Below are 23,961 nucleotides of genomic sequence, written 5' to 3'. Positions count from 1 at the left end.
GCTCCTGTGGGTCTGTTACAGACATGACTTTGCAAATCAGATGTGACAGGCAAATGTGTGCCAAGATGGTGGCCAGCTGTTCGGCGGTAGGGAAGGGGCTGCTTAGAGACCCTCATGGCCTCCTTCGAGAGCAGACGCCGCCAGGCTCGCTGTGCCCCGAGCACAGGTGTGTGAGGACGCGTGCCCTGCCCGGGGGGAGTGAGGATGGGCAGGGGCAGGCGGCTCATGGAGTAAATGCTCCCTCACACACACATGCACACCACACATACCACACACACCGTGTACACCGCACACACTCGTATCACACACACATACCAGAGACTCATGCCACACACGCCATACGCAAGCATCACACACACTACACAGTCATACCACACCACAGACACACTCACATGATACACTGCCCATTATACACACCACACGCACTCCCCCCACACTCACCCCCCACACACCATACACCATATGTTACACACACCACACTCACTCCCACCACACACACATGCCTTGCACACCACGTGCACTGCACACACACTCACACCACACACACACACCCTCACACAGCGCACCATTCCCCAGAGATGCTGTGGTTGGTGGGAAGCCTCACCTCCCTTGTGCCCACGTGGAGGAGGTGGTCCATGAGGGGGAGCACTGGGGTTGGAGTCAGAAGCGGGTCCTCCTCACAGGGCAAAGCCTCTTCAGCCTTTAGGTCTTGTTACTGTGGAAGGAGGCCACGAGCTTCTGCTTTAGGGGAATTTGGAGAATATTATTTGAATGGGGTTTGGCACAGTGGTTGGCACACGGCAACTGCTGAAGAGATCAATGGACTCTACCTGCCCCGATTCCTCTGCTCTGGCGACTGGGGTCCACCCCCTGAGCTGTGTCCTGGGAGCGCTGCCATACACGGCAGCCAGCCCCCGGCCACGGGGACTGGCCTGAGGATAAACATGTGGCTGCCGTCAGGCCAACCAGACCCCTGTCCTGTCACGTGTATATGGCATGGGGATAAGAAGTCCCTCCTTCTGAGGTTCCAAAGCCTGGAACAGGTTGGAGCTGACCTGGAGGATGCCCTTCTCAGGGGCAGCGAGTGAGGTCCAGAAATGGGACGTCAGAGTTGCAGGTGATCAAGGCGTCGGCTGAGGGTCTGTCTTCTGCTGACACACACATTGATGAAAGGCTGGTCTCATGGGAGGCGAGTGTCAGCTGAGCACTGCTCTGTGAGAGCCTAGGACATCGGTCCTGTTCCCAAGAGCCCCTCACAGCATCCTAGAGGGGGACACAGATTAGACCCTCTGCAAAGCCGAAGGCTTCCTTTCCTAACACGGATGGGAGAGAACAGTGATTGGGGCAGAAGGCCTCAGGAGCCCTACCTTCCACAGTACAGGGAGGATTTATTGGGTAATGATCAACATGACCATTTGGAAGAGGTCTTTGTGCACACTGAGCTCCCGCGCCTCAAGGTGCCCCAGCAGCGAGGATTCCTAAGCCCACAGGGAGCCAAGGAGCCATTTCTCACTCACACTGATCCACGCAGATGGGGTTGGACTCTCTGGCCGCTCTCCTTCCACTTGCTTGGTTTCTTCCTCTTGGGGTTTCTTGCCTCAGAATCTGGCCTCCCCCGGCGTCCACCAGCTTGCTAGCTTCCAGTTGGACCCACCGGATCCAGGAGTGTTCCCAGCCCCCAGCTGCAAAGGGCTATGAGGGAAAGGACGTGTCTGCCTCCACTCTTGCTCCACCTCCGGTCACCCAAGCTCTAGAGACTCTCTTGGCCCTGTCGTCCATGAGTTCCCAAAGAGAGGCTCTGGGTCAGGTCATTTCTGCACCTTCTGGGCCCGAGCTGGGCTTGGCACAAGGTAGGCGCTAGTGGACACTTCTTGACTGAAGGTTGAGCACTTACATTCCTCCAGAGTCGGGGAACTCACTCCACACTGGGAAGCTAACTCATTGGTGGCTGCTTGGAGAGGGATCCCTTGGGCCTCCTCTGGGGCATGCTCAAGGGGGATCCCTACAGGGTCCCCGGGTCCTCCCAGTGTTACACACCGGCAGCATCTTCCTCCCACCAGGCCTTCCTTCTCACCAGGTTGGAGATTTTGTAAATCTAGGTTAACAAGCCCGCTGCTTTTGTTGCAGACACTGGTTGGAGCCCAAAGTGGGGTTCGTCTCCTTCGATCAATGCATTATATCATCCCCTGAAAGTGATTAGAAAGCAGAGACATCATCTCACTGGATTTCAGGTCTCCATACTGTAAGTTTCTCATTCTGGTTAATGATCGCTTGGACGGATGGCCAGGCGAGCCTCTCACCACACATCGAGTTGTGAGTGATGACTCCTACCGTGCTGGGTCCTCTCACCAGGAAGGCTTTGTTATTTCTGACCCCATTTCACAGATGGGTGCTCAGAGACATGGAGGGGTTCACTCAAGGAGCCTGGCGTGGTGACCCACGGCAGGGGGTGTGGGCGGGCCAGAGCAGCCCGAGACTCCAGACTTCAAGGCTGGTGGGCTGGGTGCCCCAGGCAGCCCTCAGCCCTCAGCCTGTGAGCCCAGGGAGGCGTGAGGTCCCCGCCCTGCTTTCCGCCTAGAATGCCATGAGCGCTCCTCCCTATCATTTTCAGAGCCTCCCCTGGCTGCCCTTGGCTTTGCTCCAAGAGGGAACTGGTGGGACTAGTGGGAAGCTACAGCCCATGGGCCAATCCCGGGGCTTTGCAGAGACACCCTCGGGCATCCTGTGGCTGGTGGATGAGGTCTTAGTCTAGGAGCTGGAGTGGGGGTATGGACCAGTTAAAATGATCTGCTTCTGGCCCCCATACGTCATCACCCTGGAGCCCTTAGCCAGGCCAGCCAGTGCATCTGGCGGTCACCTCTGCAAAGCTGATAATCTCCCCTTGCATAACATAGTCTGTGAACTGACTCTGACATGGCCCCATTTTGGAGCCAGGAAACAGGCACAGAGAACACGTCCAGGTCACCTGCAGGCAAGTGGCAGAAGTCGGGTCTCAGCTGGGCAACTGGACTGCAGCGCTCAGGCTTCTGACTGTGGCCGACGCCGGGCCATCTGGCGCCCCAACCTGGGCTGCTGTGAGGAGTCCTCCCGTAAAGCCACCCCTGTGTTTATTTGATAAAATCACAGCCGCTCCAGCAAGGAAACCGAGACTTCTGACACTTCCCAGGACTCCAGGGTTTGGCTCAGATACTTCTCAGCCCAGAGGAATAACTCCTACAATGGGGGTGGGCACAGAGGTTTGGGGGTAACCTAATTCTAGAACTTTCTCTCCTAATTTACAGCCTTCCCTAGCCCTTTCCTCTAACGCACAGCAGCTAAGCCCTTAGAAGAACCAAGGGCTTGAAGAATGCTAAAAATTTAATGTATGTTAAAAGGGTATTAAATTCTAAACTGAAATTTACATGGGAATATGACATTAAAATATTTTTAGCTTTCAGGAAGCTGGGGGCTGGAATGCTATAATATAGACAAATTTTATCATTTTAAAAAGAATTAGCCTCACAGTATTTCTTACGTATTCATAGAGTTAATGCATGAAGATAAGAACCCTGCCTGGGGCTACTCAGCAAGGCAGGCAGTGCCGATGAGGGGAGAGGGCTGGTGGTAGGAACCTGGGAGGGGGGCCTAGGCCCCCAGCTGGATGGGTCAGGGAGCTTCCCTGGGTTCTGGAGATGCCCCTGAGGCCTACTGGCAGGGGAGGCCTTCTTCCCAGTACGTGACTTGGCACCATCTCCATGGCTACCTGTTGTTGTATAGTTGGAAGGTTGTGTTCGACTCTGACCACGGACTGCAGCACAGCAGGCTTCCCCGCCCTTCACTGTCTCCCAGAGTTTGTCCAAACTCATGTCCATTTAATTGGTGATGCCATCAAACCATCTCATCCTCTGTCGCCACCCTAACTCCCGCCCTCAATCTTTCCCAGTATCAGGGTCTTTTCCAATGAGTTGGCTCTTTGCATCAGGTGGCCACAGTATTGGAGCTTCAGCATCAGTCCTTCCAGTAACCAGGTGACTCGAGGGTCGTGGAGCTGAGGCTGAGCCCACGGAGTCCTGGGGCGGGGGGTGGGGGGGGGGCGGGAGGCCTTGACGACAGACGGGAAGGGAAACGTTTTCTGTTCACTGCCGCAGGGGCCCCTCTATCTGGTGGCCGCCAGTCTTCAGGGACAGCGTCCAGCTTCTGAATGAGGAGGGGAGCAGACAGAGCTGCCCCTGACTCAGCTGCCCCTCTGCCCGCCTACCTCTGCTCCAGGCACCGTCTCAGAGCAGAGTGACACAGACTCAGCAAGTGACAGCAAAACCCCATCCGCCAGAGGTCACGGTGGAGGCGGGCCAGGCGTGGCCGGCGGCGCCGGCTGGAGGTCGTCCCGAGAAGCCCTGCGCCCGGAGCCCGCACCTCTGAGATGAGCTGTCTTACTGTCTGCATTTTATTGACAGGAACACTGAGGCTCCAAGAGATGACAAGTGTCCTCAGTCACCCTGCTGATTCAGGCAGGGCTGCGATTCCTGCCCGGGCTCTGTGACTTCAGGCCATGGCTGTGTCCTGGTTGCCCTCAGGAGCTCCCCGGCCCCCTCTGGGTGGTGACAGCCGAGCGGCCCAGCAGGCAGTCCCCCACTCCAACTGGGACAGGGCGAGGAGAGGGGCTCAGCCTGGCTGAGCTGTGATCCCGGGAGACATCGCCAGCCAGGCCAGGAAATGACCACTTGCTGCCTGGCGGCCACCTCCCAGCCACCACCCCTCTGGGAGGTCACTCATTGGCAGTTAAAAATCTATTGTGACTTGTCAGAAAAATGAATAAATGGGCACATTATTTTTTCATTCCAGACCTCAGCATCTGTTTGTCTAATCAGGAAGGAGAGTGGGGAAGTCGGCAAGGGCTGCTGTGTGCGTTTTATGTAAGTTTTCCTCTGTCAGAGGAGTTTAAATGGGTAATGAACAGGCCATGGTGATTTGAAATATAATCCCATTACGCTGACGAGATTACGGGCCTTCGAGACTTCACAAATCACTCTAGAGCTTTTACAGCAAACACCACCCTGTTGGGATTCTGCGTTTAAGCAGAGGTGTTTGGTGGGAACACAATGTGACAGGCTTAACCCTTTCCCTCTCCTGCCTGCCTTTCCAGAGAGCAGGGGCCTCTCCATGGGGCCTCAGGGGAACCTTCAGGATCCAGGGCATTTGGGTCGCGTCAGACGGAGGCCCAACAGGGCTGGGGACAGCGTGGGGGGTGGGTGATCTCTCCATCACTTCCCAACTGCATGGCCTCAGCTGAGGCTTCTCTTTGCCTCAGTTTCCTCATCTATAAAATGGGGATTTGGTGGGCCTGAGGATAGACCAAGGAAACAGTGAATAGAATAGTAGCTAACCTTGGTAGCGGAGAAGGCAGTGGCACCCCACTCCAGTACTCTTGCCTGGAAAATCCCATGGATGGAGGAGCCTGGTAGGCTGCAGTCCGTGGGGTCTCGAAGAGCTGGACACGACTGAGCAACTTCACTTTCCCTTTTCACGTTCATGCATTGGAGAAGGCAGTGGCACCCCACCCCAGTACTCTTGCCTGGAAAATCCAGTGGGTGGAGGAGCCTGGTGGGCTGCTGTCTATGGGGTCGCAGAGTCGGACATGACTGAATCAACTTAGCAGCAGCAGCAACAGCAACCTTGGTCAAGAGGCAGGGGGCCGGCACTGACAAAGTGTGAAATTAGCTTATGTTCGTCAGCGTGGGAGGTGTGACTGTGATCCCACACATGATTTCAGGGGTAGGTACGAGGTAGATTTTTCGATTTGAACAGTTCTGTGTGTATGTATTATTTAGTTATTTATTTGGTGGTGTTGGGTCTTAGTTGAGGCACACAGGATCTTTAGTTGCAGCGTGTGGGAACTAGTTTCCTGACCAGGGATTGAACCTGGGCCCCCTGCATTGGGAGCCTGGAATCTTAGCCACGGGACCACCAGGGAAGTCCCAGCTGTTTTTATTGTAATGTACACCAACATGCATACATGCTGCACGTCGAATCCGTGACTCCACGGCCATTCTTGTTTGGGATGGAGTTTAAGGTAGAGAAACTTCCTTGGCTTTATTAGGGCTTCCCTGATAGCTCATTTGGTAAAGAATCCATCTGTAATGCAGGAGACCCATGTTCAACTCCTCGGTTGGGAAGATTCCCCCGAAGAAGGGAAAGGCTATCCACTCCAGTATTCTGGCCTGGAGAATTCCATGGACTGTTTAGTCCATGGGGTCGCAAAAAGTCAGACACGGCTGAGCAATCTTCACTTTAAGGTAGAGAAGGCTTCCTTGGTGGCTCAGGCAGTAAAGAATCTGCCTGCAATGCGGGAAACCTGGGATTGATCCCTGGATTGGGACGATCCCTTGGAGAAGGGTATGGCTACCCACTCCAGTATTCTTGCCTGGGAAATCCCAGGACAGAGGAGCCTGGCGCGCTACAGTCCATGGGATCACAAAGAGTTGGACACGACTGAGCAGCTAACACTTTAAGGTAGAGAACAGCATTAGCCTGGATCAGTTTAAAGGGAAAATATTTCACTGCAGATGAGGTGCAACCTTGGGGGGAAGCCTGTGATTGGGAATTTTTGGTGGCAGACATTGTGATTGCTTATAAGCACTTGTGACTACCCATCCTTGGGTAGTCACACCCCTCTGACCCTGAAGGAGGCAGCCCCAGGTGCCTGATTCTGTTCAATGAAATATGAGCAAAGGTGGGAAGGATTGCTTTTGAACCACAGCATCTAATTGTTGCTGCCCTTCTCTAGCCCTTCTGTCCCCTGCCCAGGCTTCAGTGGAAGACCAAGGGTGGCTGGACCATACTCTGTGTGACGAGAAATAAGCCTTTGCTGTGTTAAAGCCACTGGGGCCTTTGGGCTGTTGGTGTCACTGTAGCCCAGCCCGTCTGGCCTAGTAAACTCATCCAGTTCTCACAAGGCTCCTTTGAAGAAGGCTTTATTGTCCCATTTTACAGAAGAGAAGACTGAGGCTCAAAGAAGTAATGCAGCTCATCCGAGGACACACCAACCAGGAGACAACTGAAATCTGAGCACTGCCTGCCTGACCCCAGGGTCTGCTTTATAGGAGGGTGCTCAGTGAGCGTTCATGTCACAGAATCAGTTGGCAAGGAAGGACAGGAGGGCAGGGCCCTCGAGGCTGGCTTTGGGACTTGGGCAGGGTGCAGGCCTGCAGAGCAGGACCCCCAAATTCAACCGTCTGTCCCCAGGGCAGAGGGCTGAAGCCCGGCTCCTGCATGGCCCCTTTCCAGACACCGAGGAAGCTGGTTTTGGCAGTTGTCATGGCAGCTTCTTTGGACTCTGGAACTCCGGGAGGAGACAGCTCAGGCCTGACCAGTTCTCTTCTCAGAGCGGGCACTGCTAGAGGAGAACGTAGCATCTGGGCAACTGGACTAAGTGAGATGACGGACGCCAACATCGTGTGGCCACTTATCAGGGGTTCACGCACCATGCGCTGGGCACGTGCTGTCTCACTGTCTTGCTTCCAGCGCTGCAAGTGGGCATCTCAACCCACCATACAGATGGGGCACAGAGGATCCGGCGGACTACAGGACTGGGACATGGGCTGTGTTTGAGGCCAGGCCGTGGAGGCTGTGACCCAGCCCACACCCAGCCCGTGGTCCCTGCAAGGCTCTGGGGTGGGTGCTGCTGCTTGTGCCCAGTGAGGAGGCTCAGCCCATGGAGCCAGGAAGCCCCTGCTTTCTCCTTCCTTTCCTCCGGCTTCTCCTTCTGGAGGAGGTGCACAGCCCTAGGAAACACCAGAGGAGGTGGTAGGAGCCATGCCAGGAGCTGGGACCATCCTGCCAGGGCTACCAGGAGGCTGCGGTGGTCCCTCGGGGCGCTAATGTGGGCACAGGGACCAGGCTGAGGGCAGGGGTGGGCAGAGGCACCGACCCTCATCCCCGCCTTGCCTCCTCTCCCGTCTCAGGGCCCCTTCTCTGGCCCTCGTGGCTGCGCCATCCTTGCTGTCAGGGAAGCTCAGACACTGCTGACGTTGGGCCCGGTGGTGAAGCCGCAGCGTCTTCTCCCGGGGACACCAGGAAGAGGGGGGCTTCCTTCTCTCCTGGGAGCTGCAGCGCCTCAAGAAGCCAAGCCTGTCCCGCTCAGCAGGGCTGCCAAGGGGCCTGACGAGATGGCCCGGCCTGGCACTGTCTGCTGCCCCCATCTCAGGTCCCCAGTTCCCCAACCTTCCTGTGGCTCCCACTGCCCGTCTCTCCACAAGCACCTGCCAGGCCCAGGCTGGTCCCCACGGGGCTTGCATGGTGCTCACTGCGGGGCGGCCTGGGGGGTCACCCACCATCCCTTGGCCTCACTGGGCTGCGAGCGTCACGATGACCGGGTCGGGTCTCTGCTCCCTTCTATCCTGAGGTCTCCCAGTCCTTCAGCTGGGGAACCCAGGGGGCAGCTGGCAGGTTTGAGGGACGTGACAGCAGAGGGGAGCCTCTTCCAGCTTCTTAATCCATGGAGAGAAGACTCGGAGGGGTATCAGCGTGGTCTCCACCTAGCTGAGGGGCCTCCCAAGGCAGCGGGGACACTGGTCCCGGGGACCAGGGAGGAGAGGGCTCAGGAGGAGCCGCTGCTCCGGGTGGGGAGCGAGGCCCGGCACGTGGGGCTGAGGAGTCCTGGGGAGGGAAGACCAAAGAGGCCAACAAGGGCAAGTGCTGGCCCGAGGGCAGCATGCTGTCTGCAGGCAGAGGACCAGAACCCGGGAGGGAACGTCCACTTGCTGCTCCAGGGAGGGGGCGGGACAGAGCGAGCTCAGCGTTCCTCAGCTCTTAGGATTCCTGTCCAGACACAGTGGCGCTGCTGCAGGTTGTGCAGGACAGAAACCTCTGGAAGGAAGTCTGGGCTCACTGTGATTCTGAGACATTTAAGACATTCTCCAGAAGGGATTGCAGGGACCACCTACTCCAGCACCTGCACTAACAGATGAGGAAACCGAGGCCCCAGGGAGGCAGCGCCCAGAAGATCTGCAGTCCGTGGCCGTGGAGGGCAGGCCCGGAGTCTCAGGGCCAGATCCCATTCATTTGCTTTTGTGTCCTGGATGGAAGGTGGGACCCTTCCAAGCCCTGAGTCCTCATCCCTGGAATGGTGGTGGTGACCTGCCTGAGGCTGGCTGCAGTGACCTGGGCCTGTGCATATTCACAAGGGGCCGGCACACAGCCTGCCCCAGACGATGGGGGCAGCTCAGTAACCAGTGGAGGCCAGGGCTCCAGGGACTACTGCTTGGGCCTGTCAGCCACCCAGACTTGGTAAAGGCCCGGTCCTGAGTTACCATCAAGTTAGTGAGGGCCACGCTGGGGCCAGGTCAGGGGACATGCTGGGAGGTGGGGGCACGGCCTGTTGGGTCACTTGAGTATAACCTGGGTGTGCCAAGCTGCTTGGTAAAGCCCGGGAGACAGGTAAGAGATGCTCGGAGTCTTACTTTAAAATCCAGGTGTGGGTAGAGAGAAGCAGAGGAAAAACTGAATTTTAACCATCTCAGTGGACCTGGGCAATGGTTAGTGTTTCTCTTAAATTCCGCCTTCAAGTGTGTGCTGTGTGTCAACTGCACGTGAGCTGTATTCCATGATACGAGAACGGTGTCGCTTCTGTAATGGAAGGAGGTGATGATTTCAATGTCACCCTTGAGTGAAGAGGATCATCCTGTCTTGCTCAGGATTAAAGGAGACCCATGGAGCGTTTCAGAGCCGCTCGGTACATCAACTGTCAGCAAATGTCACCACCCAGCGCGATTCTTGGTGGTCACCGTTCTTTACCAACATGTGCTCGAGACTTCAAGAATTCAAAGCAATACGCAGAAGAAGGTGTTTATGACTTTTAATATTGAATATGTCACAAGATTTAATGACCAAATTAGTCATTTATATTTTTCAAAGATATCTAAATATAAAATTGCTAAAAATTCAAATAACAGATAGCAAGCTACAAATAATATTTGTTTCTGGGGTGGGTAGCAATGGAAGACATTAGAAAAGGGTGCTTCTGTTGGCTGAACAAAGATCAGAATGGAGGAGGAATTCACTAGGACGCCCCTGTGCAAACGGACCCTAGACTGTCAGAGGCTGTTTCAGCAACGTCGCTTCCTGTACCACAATTAAAAATAGTTTTTTTTTGAAATGCAGTTCCTCGGTGAAACCTTGGCCCCGCCACCCTGGCCGGGGACTCAGCGAAAGGACGTCACCCTGGGAGGGACCCTGGAGAGGTTGGTAAGGAGCACCGAGGCAGCAGGCTAGCCTGAGGGGTGGGGGTCAGCAGATGCCCATTCCCTTGCTCCCCACCCCCAGGAGAGGGACCCCTGGCAGCAGCTCCCCCCACCCCGAGGTCTCCGATGAAGTGAAAGCAGTGGCTTTCCTGCCGCTGAGACCAGGGGGCAGGCACTGTGAAGAGAGAAGAGTCTTCAGAGTCCAGGGCGTGCCCACGTGTGGGTCTGACTGTCGGCTCAAACTCAGCCTGGCTACTGAGGAAACAACAGCTCGGCGTGACCCCCGTTTCCCTGCGCCCCGAGCTTGACATGCAGTCCTGCCTTCCTGAAGTCAGAGGTGCTGGAGTGGCTGAGGAGAGAAGGCTTCCGAAGGGGTGGGTGGTGCAGCCCTGGACACACATCACTACGTCCCCTCCTGAACTTCGGTAAGATGCTATCCTCAGAGCAACACACTCATTTAAACAAATGGCATAGTTAAAACTATTGACTAAACCCTAAACATTTCTTCTGAAAAATCGAGCCATAGCTTTTCCAATCTGCCTGTTCAATATGGGGAGCAGATTTTAAAGAGAATAACATAATCAATCCTGCCCCAAAGAATGGTCCATCATACCAACCATGATAAAGAGTTTATTAAAAGGAAGAAGAAAAAAACAGAAATGTACACTTTTGTTCTTGGCTTGTTTTAGGAAATTTGATCAAGCTGCAAGGACACGTCTGGGCGCGGCTATGTACATCCTTGCGCGGGGCCATCAGGCAGTGAAGATGGCGGGGCCTCTCGTGGCTCCTTGCCGTGTCGTCCGGCCCTGGGCACTGCTTGTCGAACCCACTGTCACTCAGGCTTCAGTCCCGTGGAAATGTCCCCAGCTCTGTCCGAGGGAGTGCCCCCCTTCCCCTGGAGCCCACCAGCCCTGTCCCCATTAGCCGGGAGCCTGGACCTCGGAGCGTGTCCGAGGACCGCAGGACACAGGGTGGGCAAAAGCCACCTGGCCCCACAGGCGGCTCTGAGCTCCGGCAACAGACTGAAGCTGCAGGCAGCCGTCACTGCTGCCCTGATTTCTTTTCCTTCTGGAAGCTGAAGCTTGTACGTCTGTTCAGTTTTCTTTGTTTTTGAGCGAAATAGTCAGCCCGGGCAGTGCTTGCTCGCGATTCCAGTATGTAGTTAACCTAGAAAGCAAGAGGACACAGCCCAGTCACTTACCAGCCACCCTCCGCTCACCCAGGACGAGCGAGGGAAGAGCCCGGCCCTGGGCTGGGCAGCTCCTGGGTCCAGTGCTCCCCTGAGCACAGAGTCGGGTCATCACCACGACCCTGAAGGGTGGGCTCAAAGCCCAGTGCACGACGGGGAAACAGGTCTGAAGAAGACATGCGGCTGTGCAGGCCTCTGAGTCCCTGGTGCAGCTGTTCTGATTCCTGAGCCTGAGTTCCCTCCTCACCACGTGCTGCCTCCCAGAACCTCCCTGGTTCTGTCCCTGCCTGCCATGTGGCCCTGGGCTCGCACACAACGTCCCCGAGCCCTGCTTAGGTCGCCTGAAAGACAAGACATCACAGGGATAAAAACCAAACCAAAATAAGACTCTGTGTTCAGCCTCCCAGCAGTTGGGGTACGTCCAAGCTCATAAGGGCCCCACTAGCTATGGCTCATTTGATAAAAAGGAAAGTGAGGCTCAGAGAAGGGGACCAAGATGCCCTGGATTACCGAGAGGTCACGGCCAAAGCTGGGACAGGCACTGTGGGAACCCTGGGCAGGGGCACAGCTGGGCTGCCTCCCAAGCGTCAGCCTTACTGCTGCCCCTGAGGTCTCCTGGGCTCTTTTCAGATCCCCCCATGCTGGGTGGCCACTGCCACCATCACCTTTGGCACTGAGTCCCTGTCTCGTCTGAGCCTCGTCCCATGCTTGGCTCACGTGGCAGAGGGAAAATCAAGACTTGGTTCCTGACCCAAGGGGCTCACATCCTAGTGAGTGAGCAACAGAACAAGTGTGACAACAGACACAGAAGGAGCAGAAAGGAATGCGGACAGTAACTAATGGGAACATGTGGGGAGGGAAGTCTTGCGAGGGGATAAAGGAGCTGGGTTTGAGGGATAAATAGGAGTTTGGGGTGTACAAGGGATGGGGAGAACCAGTGTGCATCAAGGCACAACAGAGGAACACAGCAAGGGGGTGTTCATGGCCATTCAGAAGCTGAGGGGCCAGACACGGTGAGGTGGGGAGGGGCCAGGGAAGGGCAGCAGTGCCGTGATCAGACCTGCGCCCGGCGCGAGGGTGTGCCCCTGGCTGGGCAGGGCCACAGGGCAGCAGCAGTGATTGGAGCACTTTTCAAGGATAAACTCATTTAATCCTCACAACAGCATTAGGAGAAGAGGGCAGCAGAGGATGAGGTGGTTGAATGGCATCACCGATTCAATGAACATGGACCTGGGCAAACTCCGGGAGATGGCGTGGGACAGGGAGGCCTGGCGTGCTGCAGTCCATGGGGTCGCGAAGAGTCGGTCATGACTTAGCGACTAGACAACAACAAGGGCCTTAGGAGAAGGTGGCTGCTACTGTTATCCCCACTGTACAGAGGAGAAAACCAAGGCTCAGAATAGCAATGTCATTCACTTGAGGCCACGAAGCTTGTCAGAGTTCGGGTTAGAACCTGCTTGGCTTCTCAGAGACCCCCACCCCTCACCTCCTCAGACTCCCCTTGTCCCACCGCCCCAGCAGCCCTCTGGCTGGGCCTGTCTGTGAACCAACACCGTTCCTCTCCAAGCTCAAAGACCGGAAAGTTGAGAAACCTGAATACTCCTGGCTAGAGAACTGAGCCACCCCTTCTGTTGATTCTACACTGAGGGCCACGTGTCCTGCCCTGAGGGGAGAGGCCTCTGCTGAGTGAGGAAGAACGGAGGTGATGGGGGCTGGGGGGGGGCAGTTCAGATGGCCTGGTTCGTGTGGGGCCGGGGCTCCATCACGGCATCCCCTCCAAACTTTCTGCTCTGATAGTCGGCGGCAGCAGGCATTAAGGGCTGGTGTCTGAGTACAGAAGGCTTGACACGCTCGGCCCGCTGCCTCGCCAAGTTACCAGCTGAGAGCAATAAATCACGAGGCCGGCAGGCCGGGTGATGACGTGGGACACCACAGACAATGCATGGGAAGAAGCGGTTTTATCATTCTTAATAAGAGCAATCTTTGGACTCAGTTGTTTGCACAATCAGCTAGCCTGTTTTCAGTGTATTTTTGGCACATGTAACTTGACAAAAGCATTTAAAAATGATCCTTAACAGGCCAAGTATTTCCTAAATTTATTATCTTCAATGCTTTGTGATAATCACATAGATAATTTTAATGGAAGATTAATGTAATAATCAAAAGATAAAAACGCCCTTTGGTCTGCCATTAGCTGGTTAATATGCTGTGGCTTAAAACTTGCACAATTTTATGCACTATAGAGTGTTTCACTTTCAATGCATTTTACAGCTTAAGGCATAAAAATATAGGGAGTTTTCATGGTCAATAAAGTCACAGCCTCTATCACTCGATCATGAGAAGAACCCAACCTGAAGAGACCAATGATTCCTCTGAGATTCATCTCGAAGCCTGCAGAATTAGGGACCACACATGGCTTAGCTCAACTCTATCTCAGGCGGGGTGGGGGTGGGGGAGTCTGGGACTGCTCAGCTGGGTTCGAGCTGACACTCTACCTCTGTGCACTCTGGAGCCTTGGGCCTCTGTATTTTCATCTATAAAGTGGGGGTAATAGTGTCCACAGGTTTCCCAGGTGGTACAGCGGTAAAGAATCCACCTGCCAATGAGGAGACACGAGACACAGGTTCGATCCCTGGGTCAGGAGGATCCCCTGGAGTAGGAAATGGCAACCTGCTCAAGTGTTCTTGCCTGGAAAATCCCACGGACAGAGAAGCCTGGCGGGCTACAGTGCATGAGGGTGCAAGGAGTTGGACACACCTGAGCTCACACACATACACAATAATGTCTACACGGGGCAGGGCAGTTGTGAGAATGAAATGAGATCACGTACATCAAAGGTCTTGTAGACAGATGGTGCTCAATAAATGGGTCCCATGGGGAAAAAGACAATGAGATAAAAATAATTTGATGGCAAGTTGCCTATTTGTAATGGTCTGACATCAGCCTCTCATGCTTGTTTCCTCCTTTCAGTTTCAGTCTAAAGCTCTTGTTTTATGTGAAACTCCGTAACTCTAGAACCACTACATATGATGCTGGTATCTATGACCAACTTGAGAAGAACCTCTGATGGAAGCATTTCCACTAAGTGGGGCCACAGTCACTGAGTATCAGTGCAAAGCCCCATGAAAACACTGGCAATGGCAGATCAGGATAAGTATTTAAATTGCTTTAGAAATCAGAGATCGGAGATGTGAAATTTAATCTTCCATCAGGATCACGACCATTAGCTTCTCTAAGTAAATCAGGCTGGGACTCTCCTGGAGACTCAAGCACGATGCAATATTTCTACAAGCATTTTCATATGAAAACAGACAATTTAGGGAAGGCGCTAGGCCTCAGGGATTTTGCAGAAAAGCATCTGCTTCCAGGGAGCGTTTGGTCCTGGAAAATGATTTCTCTGCACTTGTTCTTCCGCAGTCTCGCACTGAAGTCATAAACCTGTGTTTCTGTCATCAATCTGCTGTTGTGAAAATTATTTTGATGTCAAACACAGGATTATAATTTTACTAGAATCCTTCTCAAGTCTTGAATATTTTAATGTTGGCTATAAAAAAAAGGCCAGCCCTGACGGGGTAATGGGAATATTTCTCTTCCTGGCCCCTGAGTGTGGCATGAGCTCCCTGGGTGGCCTGGTGATGCGGGCAGGTAACTCTTAGATCGCTGGTTTCAAGCACTCCAGGCAGGCACTGCCCGCTGGCTGTTCTGATGGGCTCCGACCTGGGGTCATCTAGAAATCCTCTGCTTTCCATCCAACTGGTCACGCTACTCTTGTCTCGGCTCTAAATTCTCCTCCTGGCAGCTTTATCCTTTTAATTCTCATCTACCACTTTTGAAAATCTTTTGTAAACTCAAAATGTTTCTGTGAAACAATCTGATTTCACTGAAATCTGTTTAATTCCTGAATGCCATGCACACCTGGGGCCTTAGGAGCACAGGTTCTAGAATCCCCCAAACCTGGGGTCAGGTTGTGGTTCTGCCAAGTCCCAATCCTGGCTGAGTTAGTTTTCCCCTGAGCCTCGGTTTTCATCTAGGAAGTGGGAATGATTTTATATCACTACCTCACAGAGGTGTGAAGCTCCTTGAGATGGGACAGGTCAAGGGCCTGGCTGAGATCCTGCACTTTGGACCCTTCAGTAGATCTTAGTACTTTTATTACTATTATTAATACTTGATGATGTCTACTCTTAAAAGGAAAATGAATGATCACTTAGCTAGGTAGGCTCACCTACCTAGCTAATATTCATTTAATATTCTCTCTAGCAGCCCTTTGGTGGGGTGGAGCAGGGTAGCTACCATGATCCCCATTTTACAGGAGGAGAAACAGAGGCCCAGAGAGGTGCTGTGACTGGCCAGAGTCACACACTGGAGGGGTGCGAGCCCCTCAGTGAAGAGCAGCTGACGTATGATGCGGCCCAGGCCTGGGCGCGCACCAGCCGGGCGACCTGTAGCCAGCACAGCGTCTCTGCAAAACTGGCCCAGGAGCCTCATTGGTGCTGCGGGATGGGGGTGGGGGAGTGGGAGAGGGGGCACACAGCCCCGCACACCGCAGGCCTAGGCCGAGAAGGAACACTCACCTTGAGCACGATTTCGTTGACAGTAGCAGCGTCAGATTCAAAGTAGAGGTGTTTATAGTCGTGATTGCTTAGATATGTGAGTTTAAATATTGCGTGACCTGCAGGGAGAGAGAAAAGGCGAGGTGAGGGGCTCTGGCAGATCACCTCGGGGGTGGCCCCCCAGATTCTCCTTTCATCATCCAGCTCCCGGGACAGCAGGTGGAGGCTGCCCAGCAGCCATTCTTCCTGGAGCGGTTCACCTCGTCATCACAGGCCGGGGGCTGGGGGGAGAGTCAGGTCCCGCTTCACAGCGGAGAGGGTGGGTGTAAGGCTCTACAGAACTACTCCCACATGATCATTACATGGAAATGGTGGTATTTTTTAAGGTAGAAGGCCAATTAACTCCAAATTATTCCTCTAAAAATAAAATAACTGTGCTTAAAGTCAAATAAATGAGCAACAGGAAGGGGAAAGGCCGATAGTAACGCGATTACGAGGGTCTCCAGGGCCGGCTCCTGAGGGAGGGGAGTGCGGGTCGTGCGACCCCTCCCGTGTGGAGGCTGCTCCCAAGGCCTCTGGTCATTTCCTGGGAGGATGGGTGGGGTCGGGGTAGAGGAGCGCACGGAGAGGCTGCTCTGAAAGCTGCCGCCTCACACCGCAGACTGACCTCGGGGGGCCGGATCCTCTGAACACTCGAACCCCCAGAGATCTGAATTCTTCCGCACCCCTTTCCTACCGCCCTCAGGGCAACCCTGTCATTGCTGGGACTGCTTCCTGGTCTGGCCTCATCGCACTCTACCACCCCCTGGTGCCACAGACCAGCCCGGGGCACTGCACACACCCACCTGTCCATACTGGGGATGTCCTCGCTTGTTACCTTCTCTAAAAGACCTGCCCATGCTGGCCCTCCAGCTCACCCAGCACCTCCATGGGACACATTCCCAGACGTCTTCCCACACAGTGCTCGGCCGTCAGAGAAACCCGCCTACGTGTCACGCCACCTGCAGCCGAGTCCACACCCCCGTGGCTGTCCTTAGGGCCATACGTGCCAATCAGACTCCCTCCTCCAGGCACCTGCCCGCGTCAGCCCCACGTGACTCTCTCCCTGGCCATCAGGACATGCTGTCCTTGGGTTCTGGGAGACCCCTGCGGCCCTCCCAGAAAGTCCTCTTTCTCCTTGAGCTGTTCTGAAGTGGGTTTCCGCTTCTGGCAACCAAAGGCGCATTGCTCCAGAGAGACGTGCAGCCAGAGCTCAGCAAACGTTCCCAGACCGAGGCGCAGCCTGTGACACCTCGCTCCCAGAGGCCTCCTGCTCACCAGCCCCAGAAACAACACTCCCCCCGTCCGCTCTGCAGACTTTGGTGCTCCTGAGACTAAGATTCAGCATATCCTTTCTGTTAGGCGTTCTCATCCGTTGTCCTTTTAATTGAAGCAGTGGCTGGTCATAGTTATTAATTAATAATATATCACCCGTATTACTGTAAGCTCACCTCTTTCCCGGAGAAACCTTCTTGGAAACTTTATTTACAGTAGCTAATTCTTCAGATCTCCCTAAATACACTGATATATGCTGAACGTCTGGGGCCAGAAAAGTGAAAGTGCCGCTATTTTATCCTGGAAACATCACAGTAATATACTCATCGTGCCTATAAATTCAATATTGAAAAAACTAGCTAATAATTTCTGAAAAACCTTGCTTTCGGTCACTTGACAAATGTAGCCTGGTTCTCAATCGTGGTACTGAAATGTTAGAATTCTTAGCTGAAAGTCCATCATTTTGTGAATGTATAAATTACCTGTTTCTGAGAAGCGGATCTCATGCTAAGAGGGTGGACTGTATGTCAGGGTGCACACATGTGTATTCCCTGATCTCACAGGATTCAGCTCGGAACCACCTGAGTCTCGGCGGAGAGACTGCCATGTGTTAGAACACTGCGGATCTCTCTGATGGCCGTGCTGTGACCAAGCGGAGATGTCTATGAAGGTCACAGGGCTGTGAAGGACAAACAGAGACGCCCCCTCCAGGAGGCCTATCTGCTGACGCCTGGCCCTGACAGACACAGACTCCAGTGCCTGGGGCTGCAAAGAGCCAGAAGGTCTTAGGGAGACCCATGGACCCGAAGCTTCGGGGTTCACTGACCACTCTGATAAGTGATCTCACGGGCTGTCTATCCCACCTGCTCCCACTCGTCACTGACAAAACAAAACCAACACCTCCTGTCACTAGAGCGTGTTTTGCCTGAACAACCGAGACACCATTAAAAACCCGTCTGGCAGGTGCTCTTCAGAAACAGCCAAACCTACACATGGCACATGTGACACGCGGTCTGCAGGGGCCTGGGGCCTCTGATGGAAGCCTCCACACTGTCCCCCGGGAGCATACGGGCTCACGGAAAGAGACCTGTGGTTCACCTACACACCAGTCACAGGGCAAAAGGAAACTATCATCCCACAGCAAGTCTCTGGGACGGCAGCATATCTGGGTCAGGTGACTACAAACACCCCCATGTGAACTGTGCTGAGCTCGGAGGCTGTGAGCGTCCCTTGTCTGTCCCCAGCGCTCTTTCCAGACCCCCAAGGAAGAGGGCAGCAAGCGGGAATGACGTACAGTGCACCCCATGTCGCTGAAGCCTCGGACTTGGCTGTCCTTTCCAGGAAAACACTCACATCATCGCGGAAGGAGGATACCGAGAACGCTATCTGGGGGGCCTGCGTCAGAATTCAAGCCGGCCCTCAAGCGACTCTTACAGAGCCAACTGCGTTAGAGTGTGGGGGGACATACCCGCAGACAGCCCCTTCCTGCTCAGTAGGAGGACTGGGCAGGGGCGGCAAGCTCGAGTCAACCTGGAGTCACGCTGTCACCCCTGCTGGAGCCCTGAGGCGTGCAGTCGAGGCATTCCAGCAGTTTCCATTCTGCGGCTCTTCCCCTTGCTCCAGGGATCCCTGTGTTGCTGGGTGGCCAGAAGGGCAGGTTGACGCACTCAGGTCCTGCCAGGAGTCAGGTGAGTGCCCGGGCCAGAGGGATGGACACCAGGAACACCGAGAGACAAGGACGATGAGCAGGACGAGGAAGGGGATCACAGGGAGATGGCAGGGAGACCCCAGGGGAGCGGGCTGGCCTGGAGGCAGAAGGGCCATCAGAGGCACTTTCCTAGAGAAGCTGACGCCTGTCTGAGTTGTCCAGGAGGAGGAAGGGGGGTCAGCTGGGTAGAGGTGGAGTAGAGACGGATGTAACAGGGTAAGGACAGAGCAACCTAGGACAAAAGGCAGCAGGCCTTCCAGATGGCGCTCTGAGCAGCGGACAGGCAGGACATGATGGGACACAGGGCCGACTGAAGGGCTGGGGAGGGAGCCACTAGTGGGCCCTAAGTGGGGCAGTAAACGCAAATTGTCATTTGCAGCACTCACCCTGACTCCCCAGGGTCTAGAGGCTGGGGGACCAACCGCCACAGTCCTCTGGGTAGGAGCGTACTCACTTGGTTTTGAGCTAGACGGGGGCAAAAAGGATGCTGAGAAAGGGATCGACTTGAGAACCACAGAGAAGGAACTGTGACAGGATTTGGAAATGCTTTCACAACAGAATAGTTAATAAGCAGAATTCACACTTGTATAATTTCACCCAACCCAAAGCCCACAGATTAAAGCGAAACAAGTTAATTGACCTAGTTCTGGAAATGAATCTATCAATAACCATGAGTAGTTTATGCTACATGGTAAATCTCCACCAGCAGTGTCTGGGTAGATGGAATCACTGGCATTTCAACACCGACTGAACAGAACAGAAACACAAAGCGACAGAAGTCTGTCATCAAGCCCTCCTCAGCCTCGGGCGGCTCGAGGTTCACCTCAGGTAAAGGGGGAAGCGGGGTCAAGCGCCCTGCTCGGCTGCAGCCTTCCAGGGCGTCTGTCCTGGGATGTGAGAGGGAACGAGAGGCGGGCAGGTTAACTCTTGGAAACTCAACGAAAATGAGCAGCTCTCACAGGGAAGGAGTGAGCCATAGGGGCAAACTGTACAAACGCCAGCTGAGGAAGAATGACGCTGTTATATGGTGATGTCCTTTACTATGCTTCACAGATACTGCATTTTTTTAAAAAACAAATTGAAGGTTTGTGGCAACCGAGCACTGTCATGATAGTGAGCATTTTTCAACAATAAAGTATATTAAAATTAAGGTATGTAAATTATTTTCTTAGACATGATGTTACTATTGCACACTTAACAGACTACATATAGTGTAGATATAACTTTTACAAGCATTGGGAAACCGCCCAAAATGTGTGTGACTTGCTTTACTATGGTTGGCCTGGAACCCAACCTGCAATGCCTCTGAGGCATGCCTGCATATCAGTAACGAGGTAAAAGAGAACACAAAGTCTGATATTCCAATTAGTCCAAATGATTTCGCTTGGGTTGTTAAACTTTTTGGAAATTAAAGCATAACAAAAGCCTGGGATCCAGAGGGGGAGAATGTGAGCGCTGGTCAGAGACTTGGGAAGAAGCCCGAGTGTGCTGAGTTCCAGTGCTGAGACCGTGGGAGGCACTGCCCCCAGAGCCCAGATCTGCCTGGGAGGAGACAGCACCCGTGACATCTCACATGGTGCTCAGGTGCAGAGGGGGCTCAAGGCGGGTGGTGGCCATCATTGTTACAACTGTGATGGAACTGGTATTTGAAGCTAAAATTCTCATTATTTTGAAGATCTGGTTTTTAATTGGGCCTTCTTTGAGCAGACTTGCTTTCAGAGCTTTATGAATAAAAATGCAATATAATGGAATACAAAATGAAGTATCCAAGCCCCGGTCACATATCCAGATTTGCTCAGGGCACTGAAACTATACATCTGCTTCTGAATATTGCAATGAAAGTCTGGATATGTGAAAATGTATTTACATTTACGTGTTTTGTTTTTTTTTTTTCCAAAGGAAAACAGAGAAACTGGAACGTAACACTGAACAGAAACTAATTAGCAGCACAGACGTCAGGAACAGAGATCTTTGAGCTTTTGTGCTGTAATTTATCATCGGCATTATGAGTTTTAACTTAAACAAAAGGCTGTGTTGAAAAACAGATTCTTCTGGTCAATGGAGGGGAGTGGCCATTCAGAAAAAAGCTGTTGTCACAAGATGGGACAGCTGAAGCAGAGGGCCAGCAGTTTACACACTCCCACTGAAAGAAGGGCTCCCAGATCTCCACTGCCAAGGGTCCTGAGATTGTGGTTTGAGAGGAGGCTCCCTTCTAAACGACCTGCGGGCACCAACTGTGGCCGTCAATGACGGGTCAGAGCTGGGACTTCCAAATCGAGCTGGTAGCCCACCTGTGTCCAAAACCCTCCAGGGGCCATCACTTACCAGGAAAGCCAAAAGTAAATTTGAATTTTTTTTCTTCAATTAAAAAATATTAAATACATTTAAAAATTATGAGACATTGAGAAGACAGAGGAAAAACTTCCACCCTCGACCCCCATAATACCAACACCGGCACAGTGACAGGCAAGGTCTCTTTTCCAGTCATTCTCATGTCTGTTTTACACAACTGTAATCAGACGGTATACCAGAATTGGGGGATAATTTCTGCTGTTAACATCTTACGATAGCCTTTCCCTTGTTGACACATCGTCTCCACAACCATCTGTTTCAACGGCTGCCTTTTGTCCCATTAAGTAGGTATGTGCCATGGCTCAAGCTACCATCTTTCTGCTGGGCATTTAAGTTACTTATAATATTGACAGTATTATAGGTAAGGCTATGAAGGACATCTCTGCGCATCTGGATTGTTTCTGAATTCCTTTACATCAGACATGGATACTTTTAAGAAGTGGGTTTTCAGGGTCTGATCTTTTCTGGTCCCTCTGGCCTGGAAGTGGGTAGAAACTCTCATTGGATTTTTTTGGGGAAATGGAAGGCCTGGGATGCTTTGGTCTCTGGGCTGAAAACCCTCCACTGCAAGTAGCAAGCCCAGCTGCCCATATGAGCTTCAGTTCAGTTTAACTGAACCCATAAGGCTGGTGCTCCTTTTCCGAGCCCCCTACAGTGGCAGAGGCCCCAGTAACTGGAGTGAGCTCCTTGACCTCTGGAGCAGGACAGAGTGATCCACTTACACTTTTGCCTGAGTCATTCACCCCCTCCCCTCTTTGGCTCCCTCCTATAAACATAATTAAAGCTGATTATAAAAACTCCCATGGCAATGGGATTTCCCTCCTTCCTCTAATTTACTGAAAACACTCTTGCTAAGGTCACTACGACCTCTATGTTGAGAGATCCAGTTGATAATTCTTGGCTTTTATTTTGCTTGGCTCCTCAGCTGTATCTGATACTTCTCTTCCCATGAAGCCACAGTCAACTGATTCTTCAGCTGACTTCTCCCGTCAATCCGTCTCTTACATCCCTTTGCGGCCATCTTGTCTTTTCTCTCTCTCTTAAATGATGGTCTTCCCCAGTGTCCTGTCCTTGACTCTCATCACTTCTAATTCCATTTCTCCTCTGTCAGGTTCGCTCATCGGGTTTTTATTATTACCCAGATGTCGATGGGGCTTTCCAGGTGGTGTTAGTGGTAAAGAACCCACCTGCCAATACAGGATACGTAAGAGATGTGGGTTTCATCCTTGGGTCGGAAAGATCCCCTGGAGGAGGGCATGGCAATCCATTTTAGTATTCTGGCCTGGAGAATCCCATGCACAGAGGAGCCTGGTAGGCTGCAGCTCGCCAGTGTTTCTTCTCCCACTGTCATTAGAATAAAGTCCAAGCTTCTTAGATGATTCTCGAGACCCTAGATTCTGTTCAGTTCAGTTGCTCAGTACTGTCCGACTCTTTGCGACCCCATGAATCACAGCACGCCAGGCCTCCCTGTCCATCACCAACTCCTGGAGTCTACCTAAACCCATGTCCATTGAGTTGGTGATGCCATCCAGCTATCTCATCCTCTGTTGTTCCCCTCTCCTCCTGCCCCCAATCCTTCCCGATATTAGGGTTTTTTTCCAATGAGTCAACTCTTCGCATGAGGTGGCCAAAGTACTGGAGTTTCAGCTTCAGCATCAGTCCTTCCAATGAACACCCAGGACTGATCTCCTTTAGGATGGACTGGTTGGATCTTCTTGCAGTCCAAGGGACTCTCAAGAGTCTTCTCCAACACCATAGTTCAAAAGCATCAATTCTTTGGCACTCAGCTTTCTTCACAGTCCAACTCTCACATCCATACATGACCACTGGAAAAACCATAGCCTTGACTAGACGGACCTTTGCTGGCAAAGTATTGTCTCTGCTTTTAAATATGCTGTCTAAGTTGGTGATAACTTTCCTTCCAAGGAGTAAGCGTCTTTTAATTTCATGGCTGCAATCACCATCTGCAATGATTTTGGAGCCCAAAAATATAAAGGCTGATACTGTTTCCATTGTTTCCCCATCTATTTCCCATGAAGTGATGGGACCAGATGCCATGATCTTCGTTTTCTGAATGTTGAACTTTAAGCCAACTTTTTCACTTTCCACTTTCACTTTCATCAAGAGGCTTTTTAGTTCCTCTTCACTTTTTGCCATAGTGGTGTCGTCTGTGTATCTGAGGTTATTGATATTTCTCCCGGCAATCTTGATTCCAGCTTGTGCTTCTTCCAACCCAGCGTTTCTCTTGATGTACTCTGCATAGAAGTTAAATAAGCAGGGTGACAATATACAGCCTTGATGTACTCCTTTTCCTGTTTGGAACCAGTCTGTTGTTCCATGTCCAGTTCTAACTGTTGCTTCCTGACCTCCATACTATAGGTTTCTCAAGAGACAGGTCAGGTGCTCTGGTATTCCCATCTCTTTCAGAATTTTCCACAGTTTCTTGTGATCCACACAGTCAAAGGCTTTGGCATAGTCAAGAAAGCAGAAATAGATATTTTTCTGGAACTCTCTTGCTTTTTTGATGATCCAGGGGATGTTGGCAATTTGATCTCTGGTTCCTCTGCCTTTTCTAAAACCAGCTTGAACATCTGGAAGTTCACAGTTCACGTATTGCTGAAGTCTGGC

The 23,961-nt window shown here is 52.7% G+C and overlaps 1 protein-coding gene across 20 annotated transcripts in view; it reads right to left on the bottom strand.

The window, feature by feature from the left end:
• Positions 1 to 10,827: 10,827 nt before the first annotated feature.
• MAPKAP1 (MAPK associated protein 1) overlaps positions 10,828 to 23,961 on the bottom strand; it is a 240,722-nt gene continuing 227,588 nt past the window's right edge. For all 20 annotated transcript variants that reach the window (XM_069582427.1, XM_069582445.1, XM_069582428.1 and 17 more), the window contains 2 exons: positions 15,981 to 16,078; positions 10,828 to 11,384 (listed from right to left, as the gene is read on the bottom strand). In XM_069582427.1, coding sequence (XP_069438528.1) covers positions 11,259 to 11,384; positions 15,981 to 16,078 — 224 coding nt within the window. In that variant the 3' untranslated portion in view covers positions 10,828 to 11,258. The remainder of the gene's footprint in view (positions 11,385 to 15,980; positions 16,079 to 23,961) is intronic.

Source organism: Ovis canadensis, chromosome 3, assembly GCF_042477335.2.
Source record: "Ovis canadensis isolate MfBH-ARS-UI-01 breed Bighorn chromosome 3, ARS-UI_OviCan_v2, whole genome shotgun sequence".
Taxonomy (NCBI): domain Eukaryota; kingdom Metazoa; phylum Chordata; class Mammalia; order Artiodactyla; family Bovidae; genus Ovis; species Ovis canadensis.
The sequence above is the reverse complement of the archived record's forward strand: the minus strand, read 5'-3'. Positions and strand labels throughout refer to the sequence as shown.